Here is a 17,524-nt window from a genome sequence, read left to right as displayed (position 1 = left end):
ATTCAAAAATTAACCATACATAAATTATCTGGTCAGATGTAATTTACTGTAATTACTCTTCTCCTCTTCATCTCCAGAGTAAACAAGAATGATAAAGTCAGCTACAGAAACTTAAACCACACTTAAACCAAACCTGAAGTTTTATGCAACTGTTTTCATTTTGGAGTGCATGATATAACAACTCAAAGATGCTGAACCTACATTGCTGAAATCTATATTTTTACCATCCCTACAGATATCAATCCTATTGTTAAAGTTGTTTCAGACGAAGGTCAACACATGGAACAAAAGTGGTTAGCTTTTTCCATCCCTAATATAACAAAATCAAGATGGCTATACCAAACATAAGTCTTTAAAACACATACACACATGTGCACACACACACACAGTATAGAGACAATGTTCTGCTCTGTTGTGACATCAAAACTCACTCTGTCTTTTGGATTCCAATGTCAGGACTTCACTATTATGCTGCTGGTAACACTGACAGATTTTGAGCTTGGCTTTTGGCGGAAGACACACGGTTCTCATAAACCCATTAATCTTGAAAGGAGCAACTGTCAGAAAACATACACTTCCCCTATCCCTGACATAGAAAAGGTCCGTCCAAGGCCTTGATTTTTGGTTTGCCGGAAAATGATATCACACTGCCTCTCGATAGCAGGCCTTGAATGTCCCAGAGCACACTTTTCTGGGCTGGCCCTGCCACAGCATTCTTGTATGAACAAGGACAGCACACACTAACCCTAACAAAGGTGAAAGAACAACACTACACATACACATATTATGAACTTATAAATCTGAGGGGTACAGCTCAATGGGGATTCTCCATGCTCTGAGTTGCTCTCAAAAAGCCCAATCCATGGTTGTTGCAGGTTATAAAATAGGTGGGCATGACTTCAAAGTTTCTGTCCCTTCAAGCCTGTGCTGTGTAAAATCATACTGGAAAATACTTCACATGAAAACATCAGAGGAAAGGTGCAATGAATTAAAAATAAAATGTCATTACTATACAACTCTAGGGTCAATAACGTTTGTCCTTATCAGATTTTTTAATACTACAAATCACATTTTATTGTCAAATGCTTCATAACGAAAAGATGTAGAAAAGGTGTAGAGAAATACTCACTTACCCACAATGCAGAGGAAAAAAAGTACATAATGAGTAATGATAACTTGACGGGGTACTTACAAGTACAGAGTCGATGTGCAGGGGTACGAGGTAATTGACATAGATACAGTGCATTCGGAAAGTTATCAGACCCCTTCCCTTTTCCACATTTTGTTATGTTACAGCCTTATTCTTAAATTGATAAAATGTTTTTTTCCCCTCATCAATCACACAATACCCCATACAGACGAGCGAAAACCGGTTTGTAGAAATGTTTGCAAATGTATTAAAAATAAAAACGGAAATACATTCTTCACATGAGTATTCAGACCCTTTGCTATGAGACTCGAAATTGAGCTCAGGTGCATCCTGTTTCTATTGATCATCCTTCAGATGTTTCTACAAATTGATTGGAGTCCACCTGTGGTCAAATCTATTGATTGGACATGATTTGGAAAGGCACTCACCTGTCTATACAAGGTTTCACAGCTGACAGTGCATGTCAGAGCAAAAACCAAGCCATGAGGTCAAAGGAATTCTCTGTAGAGCTCCGAGACAGGATGATGTCGAGGCACAGATCTGGGGAAGGGTACCAAAAAATGTCTGCAGCATTGAAGGTCACCAAGAACACAATGGCCTCCATCATTATTAAATGGAAGAAGTTTGGAACTGGCCACCCGGCCAAACTGAGCAATCGGGGAGAAGGGCCTTGATCAGGGAGAACCCGATGGTCACTCTGACAGAGCTCCAGAGTTCCCCTGTGGAGATGGGAGAACCTTCCAGAAGGACAACCATCTCTGCAGCACTCCACCAATCAGGCCATTGTGGTAGATTGGCCAGACTCTACAAGATTCTCTGGTCTAAAGAAACCAAGGTTGAACTCTTTGGCCTGAATGCCAAGCGTCACGTCTGGAGGAAACCTGCACCATCCCTACGGTGAAGCATGGTGGTGGCAGATGAACGGAGCCAAGTACAGAGAGATCCTTGATGAAAACCTGCTCCAGATCGCTCAGGACCTCAGACTGGGGTGAAAGTTCACCTTCCAACAGAACAATGACCCTAAGCACACAGTGGCTTCGGGGCAAGTCTTTAAATATCCTTGAGTTTACCTTGAACTCGATCAAACATCTCTGGAGAGACCTGAAAATAGCTACGCAGCGACGTTCCCCATTCAACCTGATAGAGCTTGAGAGTTTCTGCAGAGAAGAATGGGAGAAACTCACCAAATACAGGTGTGCCAAGTTTGTAGCGTCATACCCAAGAAGACTCGAGGCTGTAATCACTGCCAAAGGTGCTTCAACTTAGTACTGAGTAAAGGTCTGAATACTTACAGTAACATTCAAAAGTTCGGACACACCTACTCATTTCAGGGTTTTTCTTTATTTTACTCTTTTCTACATGATTTTCCAGATTGACTGACCTTCATGTCTTAAAGTAATTATGATGTCATTTCTCTTTGCTTATTTGAGCTGTTCTTACCATAATATGTACTTGGTCTTTTACCAAATAGGGCTATCTTCTGCATGCCACCCTTACCTTGTCACAACACAACTGATTGGCTGAAACGCATTAAGAAGGAAAGAAATTACACAAATATATTTTTAACAAGGCTCACCTGTTAATTGAAATGCATTCCAGGTGACGACCTCATGAAGCTCGTTGAGAGAATGCCAAGAGTGTGCAAAGCTGTCATCAAGGCAAAGGGTTGCTACTTTGAAGAATCTAATTTGTTTAACACTTGTTTGGTTACTACATGATTCCATATGTGTTATGCCATAGTTTTAATGTCTTCACTATTTATCTACAATGTAAAAAATAAAGAAAAACTTGAACGAGTAAGTGTGTCCAAACTTTTGACTGGTACTGTATGTAAAAGGGATATTTCTAAAAACCTGTTTTTGCGTTGTCATTACGGGGTATGTTGTGTAGATTGATGAGAGGGGAAAAAACGATTGAATCCATTTTAGAGTAACACGGAACCCAAGCCGCCTGCGCGCGTGCGCCATCGTTCGCCATCGTGCATAAATTTATTTTGTCCCCCTACACCAAACGCGATCACGACACGCAGGTTTAAATATCAAAACAAACTCTGAACCAATGACATTAATTTGGGGACAGGTCGAAAAGCATTAAACATTTATGGAAATTTAGCTTGCACTTGCTAGCTAATTTGTCCTATTTAGCTAGCTTGCTGTTGCTAGCTAATTTGTCCTGGGATATAAACATTAAGTTATTTTACCTGAAATGCACAAGGTCCTCTACTCCGACAATTAATCCACACATAAAACGGTCAACTGAATCGTTTCTAGTCATCTCTCCTCCTTCCAGGCTTTTTCATCGTTTAACTTATATGGTGATTGGCATCTAAACTTTCATAGTATTACCACGACAACCGGCAACAGTTCGTCTTTCAATCACCCACGTGGGTATAACCAATGAGGAGATGGCACATGGGTACCTGCTTCTATAAACCAATGAGGAGATGGGAGAGGCAGGACTTGCAGCGCGATCTGCGTCAGAAATAGGAATGGCAACGCAGACGCTCGCGAGCAGTGTGAATAACATGGATTTCTAAATTGATTTTGCAACGCTCGCGCACGCGACGCAAGCAGTGTAGTCAGGGTATAAGGCTATAACATAACAAAATGTTGAAAAAGTCAAGTGGTTTGAATACTTTCTGAATGCACTGTATGTACAAATTGGTAGGGATAAAGTGTCTCGGCAACAAGATAGATAGATAATAAACAGTACCACTTGCCATGCCGTAGCATAGAGAACAGTCTATAGTATACTATAAGGTGTCATGTATTTATAAAGAAAAAAGAAAAGAAGTCAATGCAATACTACATCTTCAGTATGTAATCCAGAATTGTTCCATATCATGGGACGAGATCCAAGTAGACCAAACATGAGTCAGTAGCCTTCTTTGGAGTTTGAAGTGTTCCACTAAATTGATAGCAGACTGAGAGAACACCACTCAAACCCGGCCATGCCACACTGCCAACAACCAACAATGGAATGCCAACGGCGTCACAGATTATAAAACCTGTAGTTGAAACATTACAACACAAATACCTAAGAAGGCTCTCCAACGTCATATGCAAACATTATCAAGCCAATTAAAACAATTGCATTGATCCAATTAGGATTAATATCTGGGTAACATGCCTTATAAACAATACACAGATGTAGCCAAATAAAGCTTTATTAGAAGACTTAATCAAGAATACAGAATAGATTTAGTCACAGAATCACACAAAGCCAAAATATTATTAAAGGAATACATGAGTATGTGATCACTTCATATTGAGTGTTTCTAATGAATTCCTGTACTTTTGCAACACAAACCCATGGAACTATATCAGTTTATAATTTCGGAGGCAGTCATCATCTGATAGCCCATGCTCTGGTCTCATCTGGTCTATCTCGTATGTAGAGGCAGTTCTAGTACAGGTAGTATTCGGATGCATTCTGTCCAGGAAGTAATCTAATAATCAAGAGAAACACAAATAGGGCAAACATTATGATTATCTTCATTCACATTACTAGTTTAAAAAAACACACCCTACCTGATTCAACAATCTGACCATCCTCCCTCAGCCATTGCATTCATACACACTGTATCTGTGTGATCCCTTACACGTCTTTGCAGTTATTGCATTCCGTTATTGCTAATGAGTTTCATGCTAGATGAGGTTTGAGAGAGGATCATGTTTGTCTTGGTTAACCCCTACGTCAGATGTTACACACAGGCGTGTCTCATTATGATCCTCTGAGATAATATTTCCATATGGACAAATTGAATTTGTGGTCACTGATTACTGTGTTTTTATCTTTATAGAGGACACTGTTCCATTCTCTCCAGATATGCCTCTCCTTGCGTGTATTACAGTAAGCCTTCATCTATTAAAGCAGTGAATGCTTTGTGGGACTCAACTATCTGTGAGTAATGAAAATAGCTGCTTTATGGTTGTGTTTACCAGATATGCCTCGCTGATGGGTACGTGAGAGGAGTGTATAGGGTGTGTGGGAGGGGGGGGGGGGGGGGGGGGGGGGCAACAAGTCTAAATAGACAGAGATCAAACTGGGAATGTTAACAATCACCCTGTTCATATTTTCTGACGACATTTTATTGGATCACAGCACAATAAATAAAAAAAAAAGACCTATTTTATATTTTCCTTGATATATTTCCATGCTTAATGAAAGCCAGATTTGTCCCCAATATTTAGCAACACTGCAATGGATTACAAGCGCAGCCAACACTATAGAATATAAACAATGAAGCATGTTATGGATTTCCAGTGCAGCCAACAATATAGAATATAAACAATGAAGCATGTTATGGATTTCAAGTGCAGCCAACACTATAGAATATAAACAATGAAGCATGTTATGGATTTCAAGTGCAGCCAACACTATAGAATATAAACAATGAAGCATGTTACGGATTTCAAGTGCAGCCAACACTATAGAATATAAACAATGAAGCATGTTACAGATTTCAAGTGCAGCCAACACTATAGAATATAAACAATGAAGCTTTACCTCAACTAACCTGTGCCCCCACACATTGACACCTGTATATAGGCTCACTACTGTTCTTTTATTGTTTCTCTTTAATTATTAGTTATTTTCATGTTTTATTTAAATTTGTTTTTGTTTTTTTAGTTGTTTTACTTTAGTTTTTTTGTAAATACTTTCTTAACAGTTATTTTTCTTAAAGCTGCGTTGTTGGTTAAGGGCTTGTAAGTAAGCGTTTCACTCTAAGGTCTACCTACACCTGTTGTATTCGGTGCATGTGACTAATAGTTGGTCTCTTATTGGTGCCATAGGAAACAAACACACACAACCACATGCACACACACACACACACACACACACACACACACACACACACACACACACACACACACACACACACACACACACACACACACACACACACACACACAAATATCCAGCACTTACCAGCCATCTCTGCCAACAATGTCCATTTATTCCAGTAATGGAAATACAACATGAAGTAGAGCCATTTTAGTCCACAGCCATTCATTCTGTGCTACATTGTGAAGAATATTTATTTGGGGACAAAATATGTTTTTTTCTCTGCATAAAAGCTTGGTTTCTGAGATGGAGGAGTACTGTACAAATCTAATGTATTTGCCCGAGTGGGTTTTTGGATTGCTGCACATACAGCCTAGAAATCAAAAGGGATGCATATTCCTACACGGCTAGACAAGGCTCCCTCCCCATGTAACAATTAGACTCCCCTCTGCACACGGGACGTGTTTCGAAAAGGTCACAAGCAATTACCCAACCTGATAAAAGCTGGCATGTCTCACACGGCACTGCACACTCTCATTAGGCCTGTACTGCAGCCTAGAGTGGGTCTCTGGGCCATAAAATCCTTGTGCTGCTCCCTGCCTTCCAACCCTCCTCTAATAGGTCTGCACCCACCAGCTTTAGCAGCACAAGGGAAACTACACATCACCTCTGGATCAGATATGAGGGGAAAGGAGTACTGGCAAACACTGTGAGAGGATGAGGGCCCACTGTGCGTTACAGTGCTTACTCAAAACCTGACAAGGGAAGAACAGGGTTTTTCCCCAATCATAAAGACAGGCTTCATTTGTATGGATTTTTTAAAAGATCGAATTAATAGAAATAAAAGAGTATGATTATTATGTGTATCTATGAATATAGTCATACTCATGAACGATATAGGTTCATATAGGTCCCATACAGATTCAAGCCAAAGAGGAGATAAAGGCATGGGAGGAGTCTCTAAACTGCAATAGGCAACAGAGATCCTTTATTGATGTGATCCATGCACAGGATACCTTGCTCTCAGGGCCGATTCCAAACAGAATACTTGTGGGCTTATCGAAATTGAATTTTAGTACACCCAGTTTTACACTCTCTGGCCCATGTCGATCCTAGTGTGCTAGATGCACTCAGTGTGGACCCCGTCTAACACTTTCCAAACTGATGTATGAGATCACAAAACTCACAAACACTCAATCAAAACCGGAGGCACAACGGGTCTTCAATAAAACACCATGGCCCATCAAGTAGAAAAATCCATTTGAAACCTTAACTAATAGACAATACTGTATATCGTTATACATCTGCCTTTTCAACGTCTGAAGGCCAAACACATGGGGACGATTTTCCGCTAGTAATTCATAAGAAAATGTTCAAAATGTGTATCATGCTATTAACAGTTTATTTAAATCGAGCATCCTATTATATTAAAAATATAATTTATATAAATATCACACACACACACACTTATTCACGTACCTCCAGGCCACGCACGCACACACACACACACACACACACACACACACACACACACACACACACACGCACACACGCACACGCACACACACACACACACACACACACACACACACACACACACACACACACACACACACACACACACACATTCAAATAAATAAAATGTCAATTTCAAAAGGCACAATGCAATGGAGAAATTGGTATTAGGCTAATATGTAATATTGCTAACTAAAAATGCCCGATAAGCTATAGTGAATGAAGTTGTGGGTAAGTGCAATTCATTATTAAACAGTCGTTTTGCATATGTTTCGTCGGGGTCAGTCATTTCACTAAAGAAGAAAGAAAAGTAATTTAATTAACGTATGAACTAGCCTCCGCTATATGAAAACTAAACATCTAAAAAGTCCTTCATTCACGGATAAGATCATGCACACTTGAAGAGAGGATTCCTTAACGTCACTTGAAACCAAGATCAATCAATACTGAAGGACTGGGTCTGTGCACCTGCAATCTTCAACGGTGTTCAAGTACAAGTTAAAACAAGCGACGGATATCCACCCAAATGTGTTTGCACCTCTCTATCATTGAAAACTATGAATAAACATTTTAAAACAATGTATCAATTCATGGGGAGATGAGGCATGTGTTGACAGTAAACCATAGGCTAGAAAAATTTGATTTCGTTTAATGGCCAAATATCAATCGATGAAATAGGCAACTTTTGGAAAGATTTTTAACCGAAATATAATCGAAAATGCAACTTAACCAAATGTAAGTGGGCTAGCTGCGAAATCGAAATTTCATGCAAAATCGAAAACTGATCTAAAATAAAATTGAGAAATCAGACGAGTTTATTCAGAATTGCTGGTGCATCGTGGAGGGGAGTGATCAGTAAAAAAAAACTATGCATTATCGTTTATTAAGCATAGGCTTATCTATTGAGCAGAATATGGGCTCAGAATATGGGCTCAGAATATGGGCTGGCAGCGAGAATATGCCTAAGTAGTTAAATACCGGACTACCGTAAGACCTAAAGCCTAAAACAAGGCTATATGATGTCATTTAAGACGATGGTGAATACCTACAGTAACGTGTGAAATATACTTAGCCTGCAGTGTTCACAAGACGCAACTAAGGTTACAAAGGTCTCCGCTTCAGCTAAACATACTTAGAAGCCTAATGTGTGCACGGCGTTTAATGCACAAGGCATTGAGAACACCACCCAAAGGCCCTACATGTACAGTGACGAAACCGCCAGTTTCCCGAAAACGACAGCCTCCTTGCAACACACCCAGTGATGCGGTGGTGATGTGTGTGCCAAACTAAAGCAGACCAGCCTCCTGCGTCATGGGTTGTAACCACAGAGGTGACATAAGACGAGAGATGGACACCTGTTGGGACCCAGGTCAGTGGCGGTTCTAGACCATTTCAACTGGGGGGGCAAAGCTGGGGCCAGTTGTACTGTTAGAGGGGCCAGTTACATTAGACGTTATTGTTGTCATATCGTTTTCTTCACTGCATTAGCAGGCAAAAGACCATGTTCATAATCATCATCGTTGCCACTGTCTAATAACGGATGTAAAAAAAAGAATGATAGCAAAAATGTGTTATGTAAAAATTATTTCATCCTCCACATTTAGGGGGGACACAAGCCCCCTCCCCCCCAGAACCGCTAGTGACCGAGGTCCGCGCGCACGCTGGCCTTTCTCCAGCCGCCTTTCTCCAGCACAACTGGAGAATGTGCTGGTTTGAGGCGCTCGGGACGAGGATATAGCCCATACAGAAACACATTTTTTTTTAGAAACTATTCGATCAAACTAGTAATGGAAAAGCATAACTTTTTGGTGTCAGTTCATATTTTTGTTGGCGTGATGCCAGTCATTAATGATTGAAATGATGCATACAGATTGAACTGAGACATATCTAGCTCTTCCTGGAAATCAAACATGAGAGACAAGAGATGTTTTGGGCTGATTCATTATCTAAAATGTATTCTATTTCAAGTCTGTTACAAAGTGAGAATATCTTTCAACCGTTACAAAAACGACATTTAATTCATGCAAATGTTCATCGATTCACAACGGCCATTTAGGGAACTTCATAACCGTTTTATTTGGTTTTGTCACGTGACTTTTGCAGAGCCACAGTTGAACACAGCCTTCCAACTTTTACAGCAGGAGGTCATTCTTCTCCCAAACATGTATTTAGGCACTTTTTATCAGGAAAATGCACAAAAAAAAAGAGTCCATAGACCTAGAAAGACTTCAGTCAATTTTGAGGGCCTTTATGTACATAATGCATTATTGAAAGTGTTAAAACTATTGTGCAATAGGTTAGCGAGTATAGGCGTATATAGTGTAGATGTCTGTACATTTTACTGATACAATCGTACAGCCTAAAATAATATTACTCCGCAGTCCCTTTATAAAAGTCATAATTATCCTTTTCAATTGACCATCATCTAGTACGCAAATATGCAACAATTTTGAAGATTAGTTTTGCATATACCTTTCTCTACAGAGATAATTAAAATATTATAAGTAATTGGCCTTTGAATGACGAAAGCACAAACTCGAAAATGTTCAACTAATTATAGGCTACAGAAATAACCAAATGTAAATCATATGTTATTAAACTTCCATGTAGCCTATTGCTTATATCACACTATACACGTTACATTGTTTCTGAATTTTCCAGAAAAAAAGGAAGATGAATGAAAAAAAAATTATGTAAACCTACTTGACCAAATATCTAACGGTGCTAATAGTAATAAATAATTATAAATTAATTTTAAAAGCTATGGATAAAAGTTGAATTAGCTTGTTGACATTATATAATATTGCCTGTTAACAACATATTTTCAGCGTCAAAGTGCAGACGTTTAAACGATTATCTTCTCAGACATGCCTTCATAAAGACACAATGCAAAACTCGAATGAAAATAAATATACTTTGTCATTTGGTTATTGATGAACGTCGACCCAATGATTTGTAATTTGCCCTGTAGGTTTAGTAAGCGGCACAATCAGCTCTGCACCAGATAGGCCCACCAGTTTTACCGTGCCTCCAAAATAAAAGATGTACTCGCAATACATTCGAATACAGCTCGTATTTAAACTTAAACTATTTCACGTTGTCGTTCTTGTCAAAAGCGTTTCTGAAAAATATATTTGAAACATGCATTTATACCTGACACATCACGACATGTTTGTGTTCCAGTGGACCTCTTAGCCAAATACTCTGCACAGTTGTGGCAGTATGTTGGAATCTGTTAAAACTAGATGAGTTTGCATCCGAGGTGTAATTCCTACTCTTTCCAGATGAGGGATGAGTTTCTGTTGGGCAGTCCTAGGGATTTATAAAATAGTTTTTAACATAATTCCACAGAATCAAAGCAAAAGCCTGTCAATAAGCTAAAACCAAACAGATAGACCTAATGTAGTTCTGTCGCGTATCACTTCATCAAGATAGTCAATAAATGATGCTAATTTCATTGACAAACATTACATTTTGCATTGTATGCATTATGTTTGATTTCCTATTTCTAGCAGACAACCTGGAGAGCAGTGAGCATCACTATCGCACTAACTGTACTTTCACTGTAACCGTACCATAATGAGCGATCGCCCTCTCCTCTTATTTCGCCTCCATCCAAGGTTGCTGTGGTGACCCAACCTGATGTTTTCCATGTGTCTCGATCCCTTTAAGACCTGTAGTGAACTGGCCAAGAAAGAGGGGATAGTGACACTGCACCTTGTTACGGTTGGGCCGACTGTTAACTTTTACTACTGACATTTTGCAAGCTTATAAACGATACTTTTTTAACTTCCACAGGAAACACAGAGAACATGCTGTGATAATGCTAGCCTCTGGAATTCAGTCAATACCCTATAGTCTGGGAGCATTACAAGCCACAAAGGTATCGATTACATGAGTCCTATAGCATGTTTGATGCTAAGGATGGAGGTGTAAAAAAAGGGCTTACCAGTTAGTGAGTCCCTTGGTCTGGGTTGTAATCGAAACTTCATGTGACACTATTCTATTAGCCCACGGTCTGCTCGTTCTGGCGTCTAATGGCTCGCGGATCAAATCATGGGCTTCAGCTCAGCTCCCAGGTGTGACGCACGGGCGGTCTGTTTGTGCCCGCAATGCCAAAAAACAGACAAATGTAAACATATGGTGGTATTGTAAAGCATCATGGAAAATATATTAGTAATTAAAGACAATTGTAATAGCATAATAATAGGTATTACAATATAAATACATTGGGGTTGCAGGTAGCCTAGTGGTTAGAGCGTTGGAATAGTCACCAAAAGGATGTAAGATCTAATCCCTGAGCTGACAAGGTAAAAATAAAATAATAATAATACAAATCAGTCGTTCTGCCCCTGAACAAGGCAGTTAACCCACGGTTCCTAAGCCGTCATTGAAAATGAGAATTTGTTCTTAACTGACTTGCCTAGTTAAATAAAACAATAAATATTTCTAATCAAAATGGCGTTGGCAAATGTTGGGGGAATTGATAGTGTAAGAAAATGGATGGTATGAAAATGTATCAAAGTTGATGACGTTACACGATTCTGAAACATGATGTTTTAATGAAAAAAAAAGAAACAAGACTTAGTAGCTGTATTTGTAAATCAAACGTCATAGAAATATATCATTTCTATCCCATTCCAATATTCTTTGCAATTGCACTTTACGCACGAGCCTATACATGTGCTAATACATTTCGTCCACACCTATAACAGGTTTATAACAGCACATGTGTAAGTGATCTCTGATCTTGACCTAAAGAGTTCTTAGGTTCACAGGTTGTTTGGAGAAATAAGGAAATGTAAGGAAATGTATCCAGCTGATACATGGAGGGCTGGATACGATTCTAATGGTGCTCTGATCAAAATATATAGGCTTCACTGCATGCTATATTTCCAAGTGTCACAAACTATTATAAACACAATTAACATTAGCGGAAGTGCCTTTTTGAAGTCCATCCAAAAGCACAAGCTCACCTCATTTGAAAAAATCTCTTCCATGGTTTACAATAGTCACTCCATCTTTTCTATTTAGCCTACCAATGCATCAAGTTGGATAAACGTTTTCCCTCAGACACTTCCCCCTATGTAAAACACCCAGAGGTTGAATTGAGCAAACCGGATGGTGCATGTGTGTAACAGCCTTTCCACAGTCAGGACGGCCAATGAAATCATACCAGAGCTCCAACGTAACTGGCAAAATTGACGTGGAGGGACGCGTCAAATGAATCCCAGCAAACTTCAGCCTCCGGTATAACTCAAATTTGCCTTTATCGGATTAAGATCACTTCAGTGCCATTGTACCGAGTAGTTTCTCTCAAAGCACTGTGACAGAAGAGTGGAAAGAACATCGGGAGGAGACTTTTTAGAAGTCCCATTTGTTCTTTAACTTTTTGCTTCCTTCGTGCAGAAGGGAGAACCACCGCATTCAGCCATTGAGGGGCAACTATTTCAAAGCATCTCGAACCACAGGCAAATGGGTAAGCTTGCGTTAACATCTGCATGCTCAGTGAAAGATAGCTTATGGAAGCATAACCGTGCTTAACACGCCTGCATAACGCCAGAAATAACCATACAGTTGATTTCGGGGTGTAGGTAAAGTGGACAGACGCATCCCTTTCCAGAACGAATGGAAAGATATGCCAATGTAAAATATTCCTAATCTGGGAGTTCATATTCAATGGTTGATTAAATGGATAGTTCATGTAAAGGTCATGACATAAAACTTAAAAAGTGTAAAAAAGTATCTCTACGATCCAAGGTAAGTTAGATATGTCTTCCTGCTGTGAATAGCAATAACAACTTGCATTAGCACGCATTGTCCATGGTTCAATTTACTGTAAGTATGGAGAGCATGAAAATAGTTTTGTCTGCTTTTCGTGATAGTTGAATATGTCCATGTATCTTCATCCCTGCAGAGCAAACCTATGGGGAGGTGAATCAGTTAGGTGGTGTATTCGTCAATGGACGACCGCTGCCCAACGCCATACGACTCCGGATAGTAGAGTTGGCCCAGCTCGGAATCAGACCCTGCGATATCAGTAGGCAACTTCGTGTCTCTCATGGCTGTGTGAGCAAGATACTAGCACGATACAATGAAACGGGTTCCATTTTACCCGGTGCCATCGGGGGGAGCAAACCACGGGTTACCACACCGAATGTGGTGAAGAACATAAGGGATTACAAACTAGGTGACCCGGGGATCTTTGCCTGGGAGATCCGGGACAGGCTTCTCGCAGACGGAGTTTGTGACAAATACAACGTGCCCTCAGTCAGCTCCATTAGCCGGATTTTACGGAACAAGATTGGAAATCTTTCCCAGCCGAACCAGTATGAGAGCAGCAAGCAAGCCCCCACACAGGCCGGCCTCTCTTACAACCACATATACCCCTATTCATACCCCAACGCTATGTCACCCAATGGCAAAATGGGTAGCGGTCCCGGAGTACCCGTGACGGCCGGACATGTAAGCATATCAAGGGCCTGGCCATCAGCGCACACTGTCACCAACATTCTGGGTATCAGGGCCTTCATGGATCATCAAGGTGTGTAATATTGAATCTATTTTCCAGACAAATGATTGCGTGCTGATCTGAATGGCACCATGCACACACGGTTATAACCCATTTTCCAATAATTATCCAAGTACATTTGGGGTCACTGGTTCGAGCTATTTGAAGTGCTGTTCGGTTTATTACTCATTCCATGATGAATTGATTTATACATCCTGTTTTGACGTTAGTTCATCAGGGAGGAAATTTGCACTATAAATCTTTGTAGGCCTTGGTTTGGTGCCTCACAAGGAAAACAACTTACTCTGTAGGTCTACTCACTCGTGCCTGTAGGCAAACACCTTGCTTAGGCTAGGATACTTATTAAAGCCTCCTCGTTCCCCGTGGGACCTAAGGTCAATATAAGGTCCTACTCGTCATGTTTTTAGTGATGTGTTGCCTCGAGGCCCCAGATGGATTGTTAGCCATGGCATTGATGCAGTTCTGCCATAAAATAAACGAATTAAGTTAGCAAGTAGCCTAGCATGTAGCCAATTTTGAAAGGGCATAGTTGTGACACATTCTTTAGAACGACGAGATATAATAATATATCATTTTATGTGACATTGACAATTTATGCTAGATATGAACGTGTGATAGCCTTGTTGCATTTATCCCATTTCCTATAGATTCCTGACCAACCCTATATAAACTTCTGGATTCAGAAAGAAAAACAACAGCCTTGCTTGGATTCGCACAATTTGGCACACTATTCCTCTCTTTAAAACATATTGTTTTGAAAGTATTTTAAGAAATATATCCGATATAACGTACAATATTAAGTAGAACATGTCATTTAGGTCCCGTTTAATGTTTTAGAGTCACTAAGGTTAGGCTACTGTGTTTATATTGGATCATTCGATAGGCCTGGTGATGAATAGGCCTATCTGATCAACAGTAGATCAGAGACATTTTGATCCGACATGAAAAGTGCAATTTGCTGTTTCCTAATCAGCTATTGCTGGAGCAGAGGGATATCCACCGAAAATGGAGGACTGGAGCAGTGTCAACAGAGCCACGTTTCCCTCTGCTCATGCAGTCAACGGAATTGACAAATCAGCCATTGATGCGGACATAAAATATGCACAGGTAAAACAACAAGGACTCCAATGAACGCAGAAGAAGACTAGCTGCGTCCTATATCAACAGAGAGACCGGACTCGAAGTGTAATATAGTGTGTATTGAAAGGAATTAGTCTGTTTAATAAAATATTGTTATTCTCAAGTTGTTTCAATTTCCCCCCCCCCCAATTTTTTTTTTTCAAAGCAGATGAATATAGATTAATATAATTTGGGTTGAATGATATATAGGCCTACACACTTAGGTTATGTCATAGATGTGAAAATGTTTCGTTCTGGGAAACCTAAATCTGACATTTTCTGTGTTTGTTTGTATTTTTTTGTTGCAGCCTTCATCAACATTATCCAGTTATGTCCCAGCGTGTGCCTACTCATCTTCGAACCAGTACGGCGTTTATAGTGGGCCAGGTAGCTATGTGACCCCTGGACACCATTGGCAGTCCCAGAACTCGAGTTTGTCCCTCCCAAGCAGCGGTATGACGATGCACGGGGGAGACATACACTCTTCAATGGCGTTCAAACATCCATCGCGAGAAGGTAGGCGATATCTTAGTTTGATAGTGTTCGGTTCTGATCACAACTGCGATAACGTAGTTTTAGCGTAATTTGAAAATCACTGGCAGCTAACTCGTTTCCCTTAAATTGTCCTTAATCTACGGAAAAATGAATCGTTATTTTAAATTCAAAAACAGAGTGTAAAATACAAATGAAGTTAATCTTTTGTTATTTTTCTTTTCTTTATATAGCCTATTCACCCCCAACCCCCTCCCCCCTCCACTCCACACACACACACTTTCACACGTTTATTAGGATACGATTAATCTAGCAGCAGTTGTCTAATTGTGGAAATTAAGTTATGTTACTGTCAAGCCTCTCAATATGTATCATGGAGTACGAATAATGGGAGACTCAAATCTAGAAATCTAGGGTATTAGTGTAAAAGCAATGTTGGCCTACATTTGGGTCTCGAAATTATAGCAGCCTAAAATATTGATGTAGCTACAATAGCCTTAATGACGCGGACCTATAGTAAATATATATCGATGTCAGATAAATAGGAAATATTTTAGGCTGAGATAGGCGGGGCTAAAATATGTCCTGAAATAAGTGATCTCGATTGAATGATCTGGGCCCTTATACAGGTATTCTAGTTATGCTTCGATTAAAACGTTTCCTTATCCTTTTTATATTTATATTTTAATTTCAAATTAATTTATGAAGATAATCAAAGTGTTCTAAAAGGTTTGTTATTAGCCTACATTTACAGATGATATGACGTTGACGAAAATTATGCATATGCGTGGATAAATTCAAATGAATCGAGGTGTGAACCCGAGAATTTGAACGTTATATTGCAGCTTGCGATAAATGTTGTCAGTAAATTCATGAAAAGTGGAGGCCTAAAATGTAATGTCATGTGAAGGTTACAAAATAAACATAATAATTGCGTCAAATAATGTATGGATAATTAAAACATGGTGTCAAATGAATAGCCTTATAGCCTAAAATTGACTATTAATAATATTATTATTATAATTATTATTTATAATCTATTTTCTATTTAAATGTTGCATGCATGGTGTAGTCTTACTTTCAGGTATGTAGGATTTAGGCCTTAAGAGAAAACAATTTCGTTTTTTAATAAATATTGCCATTCTTTCTGAGTTTTGCTGAAGTAAAGAGTAATGGCTTGTGTGCTATGCAAACGTCTTCTGTTTATGTTCCGCAGGAGACAGAAAGCCCACCAGTCCACTAAGCAAGCAGCAGCAGCACGAGGCGTTGAGCAGTGTACATGGACTCAATCTCCCTACCTCCTCCTCTTAAGCCAGGGAGCTCGTGCCGCAAACCGAGGACTCAGAACTTACAATTGGCCTATGTAACGAGCTGCAGACCCTGCCTTACCTAATTGAATGCATTTCAAGAATTCAAACAGTAAGTGGAAGCACTATTTATGATTTGTTTGCCAAAGTGTTAAATATTGAATGGGTCCTTATAGCCTGACGCATATGCATACAAATGTAGCCAACCATAGATGACCTACAGTCGATATGTGGCCTTACGAATGTAAACTTATGAGGACTAATGTCCTCATGTAGTGGAGGTGGCGGTTAGTGGTTTTGTCATCTTTTCATTGAAATAACCTACTTCATGTATATTTCTGTAAAATACAGGATTTAAATGGAATAATGTCTGTCATTGATTTTTCATTTTGCTATAGTCTAAATAAGGGGTCGCATTGACAATCGAACTGTATCCTGTATACGCAAAACATTATATTTTCTTGATTGGTTTCAAATCTGGTTTCTGCATACAAACTCAACGATGTGAACAAAGTGATAAATTGTAAATGTAAAATAACTGCAAAAGCTTTAATTATATATTTTTATAAATCCATTGTAAATATTCTAAATAAAGGCATTATAAAAGAACTGCTCCCGTCA

General features: G+C 39.5%; 1 protein-coding gene and 1 long non-coding RNA gene across 3 annotated transcripts; one reads left to right on the top strand and one right to left on the bottom strand.

The window, feature by feature from the left end:
- Window positions 1-4,300: 4,300 nt before the first annotated feature.
- Window positions 4,301-12,581, bottom strand: LOC106610819 (uncharacterized). Of its 2 annotated transcripts, XR_001329987.3 has the most exons (5): window positions 12,430-12,581; window positions 11,403-11,550; window positions 11,029-11,137; window positions 10,607-10,765; window positions 4,301-4,598 (listed from the first exon to the last, which is right to left on the bottom strand). It is a non-coding gene; the product is annotated as an uncharacterized LOC106610819 (long non-coding RNA). The 2 variants fall into 2 exon arrangements; XR_001329988.3 differs by lacking the exon at window positions 10,607-10,765 and having other exon boundaries at window positions 12,430-12,578.
- A 77-nt stretch (window positions 12,582-12,658) lies between these two features.
- Window positions 12,659-17,512, top strand: LOC106610799 (paired box protein Pax-1). Its single transcript, XM_014210387.3, has 5 exons — window positions 12,659-12,932; window positions 13,371-13,997; window positions 14,959-15,092; window positions 15,413-15,620; window positions 16,813-17,512. The coding sequence occupies exons 1-5, from the start codon at window positions 12,929-12,931 to the stop codon at window positions 16,905-16,907; spliced, it is 1,068 nt and encodes a 355-aa protein (XP_014065862.2). The 5' UTR covers window positions 12,659-12,928; the 3' UTR covers window positions 16,908-17,512.
- The last annotated feature ends 12 nt before the right edge of the window (window positions 17,513-17,524 follow it).

The sequence above is a fragment of the Salmo salar genome, chromosome 09, assembly GCF_965601325.2.
Source record: "Salmo salar chromosome 09, fSalSal1, whole genome shotgun sequence".
Classification (NCBI taxonomy): Eukaryota; Metazoa; Chordata; class Actinopteri; order Salmoniformes; family Salmonidae; genus Salmo; species Salmo salar.
Note: the sequence above shows the minus strand (reverse complement) of the source record. Positions and strands in the feature narration are given on the sequence as shown.